Source organism: Xenia sp. Carnegie-2017, unplaced genomic scaffold (assembly GCF_021976095.1).
Source record: "Xenia sp. Carnegie-2017 unplaced genomic scaffold, XeniaSp_v1 HiC_scaffold_1, whole genome shotgun sequence".
In the NCBI taxonomy this organism is placed as follows: domain Eukaryota; kingdom Metazoa; phylum Cnidaria; class Anthozoa; order Malacalcyonacea; family Xeniidae; genus Xenia; species Xenia sp. Carnegie-2017.
Genome location: NW_025813402.1, coordinates 8,069,657 through 8,081,277, shown reverse-complemented (window position 1 = coordinate 8,081,277; position 11,621 = coordinate 8,069,657). Strand labels below are relative to the sequence as shown.

The following is an 11,621-nucleotide window of genomic DNA, read 5'->3' as shown; positions in this document are numbered from 1 at the left end:
GTTTCGCTTAAACACGTCATTTTAACATAAAAGAGACAAAGAAACATTTAAACTTAGATTGAATTAAGCAATAATTTCTTTCACATATATATTTTTTATCGACGAGGCCTGCAACAAAACTATAGACAATTATATCATTGAATTTTTCTTTGTCTGTTGCCACAGTCACTGAACAGAAATATTTGCATTACAAGAATATACTTGCGTGCATGCTGACACGCTACTCAGCATGCACGTTTGTGAAGTTTGGTTTTTTAACTTGACTGTAAAGAATGTAACGCTCACTAACAAGAAAATAGTCCATAAACAAAAACGTCAGAAGAATTGAAACAAATTTGTATATAATTATTACCATAAAGTAACAACTTATCAAAAGAATCTCTGATTATGTATTACAGCTGCATAATTATTTTGCACCATACGGGCTGCCAGCATCGATTACTTTAGTCTTTAAATCAGTTTTAACACTACTGGAAACCTTTCCAGAAGAATTACTACTTGAGCGTTGTGAAGACGAATGACGACCTATATATGAACAACAAAAAATACTTTACTCACATCAGTAAAAGTCATCCACTTAGTAACACTTCTCCCTTATTTAAATGTACCTTGTGATGAAGACTTATGAGACGATGAGCTTGATGAACTCGACGACAGTCCTTAATCATAAAATTTTAACTTAAACATATAATTTTTCTAGTGTTATCATCATGTAGTCAGTTCTTAAGTTATTGAAGTAAGTTTTCCTTCTTAAAAAAAAATCACCTTTGCCGTATGTCACTGCACCGACAAGCTTAGATACATCAGTATTAACTGCTGTTGATGGTTTTCCAGCTAATAGTGGGAAAATAAAAAAACAAGGATGTTAGCAACAAATGGTAAAAAAACTGCCAAAATTGCTCATAGATTATATAGACACGTGAATAATTTTTATCGCCAAGTTTAAGTTAAACGTGTACAATGACATTACAATGTAAAAGTCAAGAACATATGCTCTAAATTTTTCAAAAAGGAACTGGGTTCAAATATTAACGGTGCAAAAAGGGTATGCGTAGCTATGTATTGAAAAGCCTAAATTATCGCAAACCTGAAACTTGGTCAGCATCCCACTCATCACGCATTGTTCCAATCATATCCAACACATGCGAAAGCATAGCATTAAAATCTGATATTTGTCTCTGAAACAAACACAAAAGATTCAAATGTTTCATTGTTCCACTTTAAGTTATAATTTCACAAATAAAGGCGATTCATCTGTTACCTGTGTTGATTCGTCAGATATTGCAGACGTCTTTTCAGACAGCGCAGCTTCTTTCTCCTCCACGTCTGGTTCGTATTTTGTCCTCAGATGATCAGGAACTAGTGATTTGAAGAATTTAAATGTAAAATATATTCATCAAATATAAAGCTAACATGATGACGTAAAGCTCAGCACATGCGCATACCAACTTCGTGATTGAAAGCGTGGATACGACCTTCAGATATTCTCTAATATTCATAAAATAAGTGAAGAACAGAAAAGTATATGAGCAACGTCAGCAACGTGTTCATAAGTATATGTAAAGCCAGTTCTTTAGTACCTGTAACTCTGTATCTGTCTCTTGTTGAACAAGAAGAGGCAAGAGAACAAGATTACGAAGAACGGGTGTTCTGTCACTTTTTAAAATTTTAAACAATGTGCTAACTTGACCTAAAATATAGTAAGATCATCACGTATTAAAGCGTAAAATAATATTTACTGATTTAGCATTCTAGACGAAGATTGCTTATACCTGAAATGACAGCAAAATTGTCCAAAAGCTGTGGCCTATAAATATAATTATTTGGTTCACATTTTGAATGCTATAGCAATTTTGTTTTGGTAAGTCAGCATTTCTGCACTAATCTAGCATCTGTAGAGGCCTTGTTCCTATAAACTATCAACATTCTCTAAGTAAAATATGTATGTTAAATGATAAATTATACCAAAATTATTTCAACGATTGAGTTATAATGTACTAAAATAAATTACTTTGATCCATTCAACAGAATTATCTACAGATTATGTTGGCCACAAAGTTTTATTTGTTTTAAAGTATTTTCCAAAATGATGACAAACTTCCAATTGTTGATTTAGTGGAGGGACCACAAACAGAAAGTTTAATTGGTGACAACTTTAGTTTATTAGCAGAACCAATGTGAAAATGTTGAATTATTATGTTGATGATAACGAGGTAAGTTGTTTGATAAATTGTTTCTCATAGTTACTTCTTAACTAGCACAAGGCAACATTTTATATTCTCAATTTAGTTAATATCTGAACAAATAGTGTAATGAACATAATGACTGAAAAAAAATTTCTTCTCCCATCAAAATTCCTATCAAATTAGGCAGTGAGCTCCACTATTCTATTCTATCCATTCTTGTAGTCATTTCAACAATAAATGTAATCTATATTCACATATTAATGTTATTAACACCATCTCCTACCACATACCATCATCTCTGCTAAGCTTGTGCAACACACATTTACACTCTTCCACTTCAATCCCTTAATTACAAAACCTCTTTCGTAATTTTTACTAGCTAGCCATTACAGTACTGACTTTTACTTCATACCAGGTTAATTGTTGCTGTTCTATCTTTATGAGAAATGTTTGGCAAGAATTTTTCAAATCCTGCACGCGATTTAACAGGGCCTCGATAGTCGTTTCAAGAAGTTTCTCATCCTGTGTTGTGAAAATGAGAAGAAAAAAGTTAGGTAAAGCATACTTTTCCACTTTCTGGTAAAAATGAAACAAACCATTTCAAAAAATCAAAAATCTCAAAATACTTGAATATACTTCTCTTCGTTTATATCAGACACAGTAATATTTGCAAATAGTATTCAATACCATTGTCATATCATTTCCAATTTCCACAGAGGAACAATTTTAAATCTGAGACAATGTGTAATATAACAACAATACAACAAACTCCCAATTGTAACAACGAAGATTACCACGTTATAACACGCATGCGTTAATTGACCAAAACATGCCAATCCAACATGGCGGTTACAAACTCCGAAATAGTCGAAAGATTTTCATCTATTTTGGTCTGTTTATACTGTTGCTATACATATCTATAACCTTTTACTCAGCGTACAGTTTGTTCGAAAATACAAAAAACGTGAGTAATGGTAAAAAAATTAACGTTTTTCAAGCATCTACAGTAAATGGAAATAGTATTCGCGACGAGCAGAATTTGATCCAGGTTGAAGTGTGGGGAAAGGCCGCCATTGGGCTCTACTTTTGGGAGCATATCATGGAAGGACGTCTTCAAAGGCACGACAATGAGCTTGTAAAAGTAGGTGAAAAAATAATTAATAACATTAAATTCAAGTTTAGAACAGGAGCAGGAATTATACCACAAAATGCTCCACGCGGAGCCGAAAATCTTGTTCTTATAATAAATGGAAGATCTGAAGAAAAAATAAAATTTGCTAAAATGTGGCTAGACTCATTAAGAAAATTGCCCAAATTAAAAAATACTGCCGTGATCTTATTGGGTAATGAGCAGTGTAACAATGAGTGGTTATTACCATATATGGTAAATGAAGGTGGATCAGTTCGCATTGCATTCATTGTGTATGATATTACAAATTTGAATTACAATACATTTCAATGGCCATTAGGTGTAGCAACCTATAGAAAATTTCCTAAAATTAACCCCCATAAAATAGAAATATCAAAGTATCGGCCTTACAAGTGTAACTTTCTGGGAACAGTCTATCGCAATTCTTCAAGGGAAATCCTCCAGAAGGTGTTTTATGAAAATAAGCTTTATTTAGCTTGTTATTTAAGACTAAGAGAGGAGTGGCAGCCAAATGAGAGTAAAGAGACTGCAGAAGAATATTATCACACTTTACTAAACAGTGATTTGACTTTGTGTCCAGTTGGTATAAATGCTGAGTGTTATCGTATCTATGAAGCATGCTCTCTGGGCTCTGTGCCTGTTGTTGAAGATGTCAGAACTCGAGGAAACTGTTCAATTGCTCCCTTAAGACTTCTTAAACACTACAAAGCACCTTTTATTTACCTTAAATCATGGAAAGAGTTGCCAGGAATTCTGGCGAAAGAAAAGCTTTTGACTTTTGAAGATAAGAAAAACAGGAGGCTGAAGTTGCTTCAGTGGTATGAGATGTTCAAAAAAAAGCTTCAACGCACATTTGTTGCGCAGTTGGAAAAAACACTTTTCAGTTCTAGCCTGTAACACGTTTGTCATGATTAGGTTGAATCATGTAATGGAAATTTTGAAAGGGATTTCCCACAATAACTAATATATATAATTAATAACAAATTAGGTTTATCAATCAAATAAAGGAGAGCGAAGAATTGCCAATTATGAACATGCCTCATCTATTATCGAGAAATCAGTGGTAAAAAAGAAAAACTGTTCTTTAAATTTATCAAGTATTTAAGAAGCAACATGGCTGACTTTGCTATTGTGAGCAGTGATCATATGTAAGCACCAAACCACCAGTTGGTTGTGGAAAGGTCGCTGGTTGTACAACGAAATTTCTTGTTAGGCGTTGTGTAGTAGCCAAAATCATCCTCGTAACGTACAGCACCGGCGCTAGCATCGAATTGACATCCTCCTGGAATAGTGCTGTCGATGTGTGGTGCGTATCTGTTCAATAATTGCCACCATTTTGACGTACAGTAAGCGCATTGATGACCACGGATATTTACATACTCCACTTTCTTACAAATACCAAATCCAGTAAAAGTCATCACATCAAAATCTGTGAACTTTGCTCTTACATAATCTCGATAGTCAACTTTGATCTTCGGATACTCGCATGTTACTCTCCAATGGGTCGACTGTGATTTCAGATAAGTCATTTGAGAGTTGCTCATACGATAAAGGTAAAAGTTGGGCGAGTTTTCGTTCACTGGGGCATTTTGTTGAAAGCCTTTCTTAGAGAGCTGTTCTATTACTCTGTTTTTCAATGCAAACGACATGACCAACGTCCAGGCAGATCCAGGTTCGGATGTCATGTCACAGTAAACAGTAATCATTTTTCTTGCATTGCAATCATAGATTTTGTAGAAATCATTTGATGTGTAGCCTTGTTTTAGGTAATCCAGACAGCTTTGAGGGGTAATTTCGAGCTATGATGGAAAAATGTCAGGTTTAAATGCATGACATATGGAAAAGTTTTCACTTAGACCTACACACAATTATATCTTCTGTATGTTAAAGAATTTTACTTTTACTTGATGCAATTATACCCTGAGCGTTATTAAACAAATTTCCATAGTTTGTTTTGTTGTGGTTTCTGCGTTCGAATTGCTATTACAATAAGAAAGAACTCCATATATACGAGTTGTATGGATTTATGCACTGATGTAATTGTGCACGTATAGCTTTTGGAGCTCTTTAAGACCTTCCATAATGTATTTTATCGCAGTGATCAACATTTTTATCCGTTGTTATAAATTCTGTGGAAGAATTTTTTCATTTTGTTTATCATTCTAAATGTGGGCGATAAAATTTAAAACTTGATAATTCAAAAGATACCTATACACTTTTCATGGCCAATGTCTGACGTTTGATGAAAATTGAAATTGTTCGGTACTTTACGTCTTATTCTTACAAATGTTTTTAGAACAGGTGCATACTTTAACCTGCGGGTTTTTTGCACTATTCCGCTCTTGCGTTCTCCAAAAGCATTTGTGGTATTAACTTATTGAAACATCAAACATAATGGTAAGAATGTCTCATAGCAAATCGTAAGTGAAGAAGTTCAAAGTCTTGTCGTTTTAGTCTTGCGTGGTGAAATTAATTGTATTCGTACAGTTTGACCAACATATAGCCTCAATGGTGGAAATCAATATATACGTGCAAAAATGCATTATGCTCACACGGCAGCCAAATTACGTTACATTTTTGTTGATATCTATATGACTCGCAACTTCTAGTTGATTATTTTTGAATATCACCTCAAGTTTGAGTTGAGGCGTCGATGGCTTTAGCTACCTATAGACACACCGACACTCGAGATTTTTTGTGACCATTACCTTATCTTATTAAATGTACATTATGTATAGGGCTCACAATAACATGCGTCGGAAAATTTTAATTTCCTCAAGTCAAGATTGAATCGATTTTAAAACAAACCTTTTTTTGTTTCACAACGTCAGCTGACCCTACAGCATTAACTTGAAGAATGAAAAGCGTTAAGAGCAACGATGGCATAAACAATAATTCCATTGCTTGTTTTTTGAAACGTGAATTCACAATTTTCAAAACAGTATTGCCTATCTTGTTTAGAGACGAACGCTCAAGTGCAAACGTAAACGGTGTTGTCCTTTTTATAGGGGAAGCAATTCTGTATCAACTTGTCGTCAATTAATAATAATGCGTAGGTCATGATTGAAGCAACCCTTTCATCAATCAATAGCAATGCGAAAACTTTAATTAAAAAAGAATTTGTGCAAAATAGGGAAGTTTTTCAATTCTGTTTCGTCAATTACGAAAGTTCTTGACATTTTTTTTGAATTTGAATTGATGGATGCGGCGGCAATGTGTTATAAAATCATTACCATCATATCATGTACTTTAGTTTTCTTTAAATTGACCTGTATACGTATAATGTTGTAGTCATCACCGTGTACATAGGTTGCGCTTGAATTGACCAATACGTGTTTATTGCACGTGTCAAGGATTTCATAAACACATGGTATTTCAATTGGCAACTAAAAGTAAGTGCATGAAAATATATCCATTACAATTAACAACACAATCGACGACAAACATTTAAAGTGAGCGATATTTGTTTTGAAAGCAAACATGTTTTGCATATTCAATGCTGTGGAATGAGCAATTAATTATATTTACAATTGTATTTATGTTACTGATGTTATTGGTATCAAATTATGCTGAAGAGTCTAGAAATACAGGCTGAATGTGGTGTTGATGTGATGAATTTATTTGTCATAATCATGTTTGATTTTTTGAATACGTAAAAAGAAACTATGTTACAGTCTAAGTCATACAAAAAAAAAAAACCTCTTTATTTTCAAAAACACCATTCTATTTTCTTTCTTCAAGAATTATGTGCATGGTTTATGGAGTTGTCATTAAATTAGACAAATCGCCATCTCTCCACATGCATCCAAGAACACACAATTTCAGACAGAAATTTACTCATTTCCAAACACCTCCACACTTCACAACCTAACTACATGTGTACAACTAGTCATGTTCAAAAGAAGCCCGCCATCGTTTTAAATTATCAAACCAGACGTTAAAAACAAATTCATCACATCAACACCATATTCAGCCTGTAAATATTACTAAAGTATTCAGTATAGATACCTATCACATCAGTCATATGACTATGATTATAAATAGGATTAATTGCTCATTTCGCTGCTCTGAAGATGGCATAACATATCTAGTAGTTTGCTTTGTTAGTGTTGTGAACGACTTCCGAAATTTTGCAAGCAACTGAAACACTTTTCAAACGTAAATATTTACGAAACTTGTATGTCATCAAAAAAGTTATACGTCATTCTTCACGCATTAAAATGCACGTATGCATATAAATGTTTATGTCATTCTTTTTAATAAGTGGATAAATGCTTTTGTCCTCCATTTGCCAACATATTTGCTTATAACCGAAAACTGTAATATATGATTTGGTCATTAATTTTGTATGTATGTCTTGAACGTGATTTGTTTATTTATAATTTTCATCTTTTGAGAACTTGCAACTTGGAAACGAAAATCCTATTTTTGATGATGTATTTTAAAGTTTCAAGCTCTACCGAAATTCTTGGTCAGTTCAAAATTTGTCTCTGTCAAAAATAGTTTTCGTGAGATCTTATCACGTGACTGTTTCGTTGATGATTGACATTCATTTCATCCGTATAAGCTAATGATTTTTAGTGTTAAAAAGTATAGATATTTATAGCAAGTCTATCAGTTTAAATCTCAGAATTTCTGTGGCTGTGATAAATTATGCTCAGGTAGGTTTACAAACATCATACTGCACTGTGTTCTTTTTGTTGGGAACGTTTCTGTATTAACCTCTCATAATGTAAACGTCAAAAAAGCACGTGCCTGTAGTAATGTTGTTGAAGATGCCTCGATAGGTTTTGTTAATAAATACATGCGTCATCATTGGATTATTTGACCTTTAAAATCAGTGTGAATGTCATAACTGAAATGACACACACCAAATGTATCAAAATACAATGAAACTGTAATATTAATTTATAATTTCGTTATGCCTTTTGTATGTATGTCTTGAAATATTGGTTTGCTTTAAGTTTTCATCTTTATAAGAACAGAAAATTCATATGCATACATAAGCAAAGCTAAACGTGTGATTTTAAGTGATTTGCTTTGAAGTTCTACCGAACTTCTTCTTGGTTAGAGACGGCGAAAGATCAATAGTTGCGTTGGGTGTGTGGGGACGAAGGGTTGCTAGGGTGGTATTCATATGTACGTATATATTAATCCATTTCAATTCATAATGTAACTATTAAAAAATAGATGAAAGGATTTGGATGTGTTTTATCAATTTATCAATATTTTGAATTGATTCATTATTTCATGTTCAACGAGCAACAACTGTCATTTCTAACAATTACAAAATGTATTACTGTTGTGTTTTACAAGAAAATGTAAAAACGTCTGATTAGGAAAGGTGCCATATTGTTAATTGATAGGAGGTGCTTCATTCATATGTTGCTCCTAAATGCTCAGTTTGCAAGATACGTTGAGTGTTGGTCAGTCTTTAGCAGCTAAAGCCTGACGATAAAATTAAACTATTATGTTGTTGAAAAGCGCTTAACTCTGGCGTTTGCAAAACATAATTCTTAAAAACGTTTTGATTACGTTGCAATAAACTATGAAACTGGACACCACAATATTTCATATCGTGTGACTTGCCGTCTTTGACTAATTCTTATCCATTTCTTGATCAACTTAAGAAGATAAAACATAAAGGCAAATTATTGATGTGCGTTTTATTGATATGGTTATATCTAGGTATACGTATCAATTCACATGCCAGGCTAGACTACAATCACTGCATTAAATGTTTTGAAACGTTTCTTTTCACCAAATAACTATATGTAAGCACCAAACCACCAATTGGTTGTGGAAAGGTCGCTGGTTGTGCAACGAAATTTCTTGTTAGGCGTTGTGTAGTAGCCAAAATCATCCTCGTAACGTACAGCACCGGCGCTAGCATCGAATTGACATCCTCCTGGACTAGTGCTGTCAATGTGTGGTGCGTATCTATTCAATAATTGCCACCATTTTGACGTACATTGAGCACATTGATGACCACGGATATTTACATACTCTACTTTCTTACAAATACCAAATCCAGTAAAGTTCAATACATTAAAATCTGAAAACTTTACTCTAACATAATCTCGATAGTCAACTTTGATGTTCGGATACTCGCATGTTACTCTCCAATGGGTCTACTGCGATTTCAGATAAGTCATTTGGGAGTTGCTCATACGATAAAGGTCAAAGTTGGGCGAGTTTTCGTTCACTGGGGCATTTTGTTGAAAGCCTTTCTTAGAGAGCTGTTCTATTACTTTGTTTTTCAATGCAAACGACATGACCAACGTCCAGGCAGATCCAGGTTCGGATGTCATATCACAGTAAACAGTAATCATTTTTCTTGCATTGCAATCATAGATTTTGTAGAAATCATTTGATGTGTAGCCTTGCTTTAAGTAATCCAGACAGCTTTGAGGGGTAATTTCGAGCTATGAAAAAATGTTAGGTTTAGATGCATGACATATGGAAAAATTTTGAATTTAGACATACAAACGATTATATCTTTTGTTTGTTGTAGAACTTTACATTTACATGATGCAATTATACTCTGAGCGTTATTAAACAAATTTCCATAGTTTGATTGGTATTGGTAAATTGATTGGTACTTTACATCTTTAGTCTTATTAATGTTTTTAGACCATGTACATACTTTGACCTTCGGTTTCGGGTTTTTGCACTATTCCGCACTTGCGTTCTCGCAAAACATTTGTAATTATAAACGTGTGGAAACATGCAAAAATAGTGATAGAATGTCTCATATCGTAAGTTGAGAAGTTCAAAGTCTTGTCGTTTTGGTCTTGCGTGGTGAACTAATGTTTTACTATAGTGCATATTTCTTGTATTCGGACAGTTTGACCAACATATAGCCTCAATGGTGGAAATCAATATATGGCAGCCAAATTATGTTACATTTTTGTTGATATCTATATGACTCGCAACTTCTAGTTGATTATTTTTGAATACCACCTCAAGTTTGAGTTTTGGTGTCAATGGCTTTAGCTACCTATAGACAGACCGACACTCGAGATTTTTTGTGACCATTACCTTATCTTATTAAATGTACATTATATATAGGGCTCACAATAACATGCGTCGGAAAATTTTAATTTCCTCAAGTCAAGATTGAATTGATTTTGAAACAAACCTTTTTTTGTTTTACAACATCAGCTGACTCCACAGCATTAACTTGAAGAATAAAAATCGTGAAGAGCAACGATGGCATAAACAGAATATCCATTTCTTGTTTTTTGAAACGGGACTTCACAAATTTTCAAAACAGTGTTGCCAATCTTGTTTAGAGACGAACGCTCAAGTGCTAACGTAAACGGTGTTGTCCTTTTTATAGGGGAAACATTTCTGTATAAACTTGTCGTCATTAATGATAATGCGTAGGTCATGATTGAACCAATCTTTCATTAATCAATATCAATGCGAAAACTTTAATTAAAAAAAATATGTTACCATACAGGGAAGTTTTTCAATTCTGTTTCGTCAATTATGAAAAATTCTTGATTTTTTTCGGAATTTGAATTGATGGATGCGGCGGCGATGTGTAATAAAATAACTACCATCACATCATGTACTTTAGTTTTGTTTAAATAGACCTGTTTTCTATATGTATAATGTTGTAGTCTATTGTTTATTGATTACCGTACTTGCACGTCTCAAGGATTTAATAGACACGTGTCGTTTTAATCGGGAACTACAGTACGTGCGTGAAAATATATCCATTACTATTTACAGCACAATCGATGACAAACATTTTAAGTGAGCGATATTTGGTTGAAATTAAATATGTTCCGGCATGCTTTTGCCATCTGTAGTGCAGTGGAATGAGCGATCAATTATATTTACAATTGTATATATGTGATTGATGTTATTGCTATCAAATTATACTGAATAGTCTAAAAATATTGACCGTCTCAATATTATACTTAAAAAGAATAATTATTGTTTAAGTCATACAACATAAAAAAACTATTTACTTTAAAAAGAACCATTCTATTCTCTTTATTCTTCGATTAATTATATTTACAAATGTACTTATGTGACTGATCACAAGCTACGTGGACGTGGAGTGTTGTATTCCTTGGCGAGTTTTTAACTAAACGAGGCTTGGTCTCTTTAAAACATGCAACCTTGATAAATAGATGATTCAATTATGATGCACGAGTATGACAATACAATTCGATTATTTGTAAGTATCCGTTTCTGGACTAAAATCTAGCATATGAGCTACTTTTGATAAGTTAATGAAGTTTGAAGATGTAGAAAGTAATCATTTTTTG

General features: G+C 33.4%; 3 protein-coding genes across 5 annotated transcripts; 1 reads left to right on the top strand and 2 right to left on the bottom strand.

The window, feature by feature from the left end:
* Window positions 1–324: 324 nt before the first annotated feature.
* On the bottom strand, window positions 325–2,979 carry LOC124435786 (mediator of RNA polymerase II transcription subunit 8-A-like). 2 transcript variants are annotated; one of them, XM_046985744.1, is made up of 10 exons: window positions 2,874–2,979; window positions 2,599–2,708; window positions 1,773–1,807; window positions 1,581–1,690; window positions 1,446–1,488; window positions 1,262–1,359; window positions 1,088–1,178; window positions 766–834; window positions 609–659; window positions 325–525 (listed from the first exon to the last, which is right to left on the bottom strand). In XM_046985744.1, the coding sequence occupies exons 1-10, from the start codon at window positions 2,880–2,882 to the stop codon at window positions 407–409; spliced, it is 735 nt and encodes a 244-aa protein (XP_046841700.1). In that variant the 5' UTR covers window positions 2,883–2,979; the 3' UTR covers window positions 325–406. The 2 variants fall into 2 exon arrangements, with proteins under 2 accessions (XP_046841700.1, XP_046841708.1); XM_046985752.1 differs by having other exon boundaries at window positions 2,783–2,970.
* Window positions 2,980–3,015: 36 nt separating this feature from the next.
* On the top strand, window positions 3,016–5,283 carry LOC124438500 (ribitol-5-phosphate xylosyltransferase 1-like). Its single transcript, XM_046988661.1, has 2 exons — window positions 3,016–3,171; window positions 3,202–5,283. Exons 1-2 carry the CDS (start codon window positions 3,016–3,018, stop codon window positions 4,231–4,233), a joined length of 1,188 nt encoding a protein of 395 aa, XP_046844617.1. The 3' UTR covers window positions 4,234–5,283.
* Window positions 4,284–10,660, bottom strand: LOC124439309. Of its 2 annotated transcripts, none has more exons than XM_046989544.1 (2): window positions 10,478–10,660; window positions 4,284–5,135 (listed from the first exon to the last, which is right to left on the bottom strand). In XM_046989544.1, the coding sequence occupies exons 1-2, from the start codon at window positions 10,568–10,570 to the stop codon at window positions 4,479–4,481; spliced, it is 750 nt and encodes a 249-aa protein (XP_046845500.1). In that variant the 5' UTR covers window positions 10,571–10,660; the 3' UTR covers window positions 4,284–4,478. The 2 variants fall into 2 exon arrangements, with proteins under 2 accessions (XP_046845500.1, XP_046845492.1); XM_046989536.1 differs by lacking the exon at window positions 10,478–10,660 and adding an exon at window positions 6,145–6,350.
* Between the last annotated feature and the right edge of the window lie 961 nt (window positions 10,661–11,621).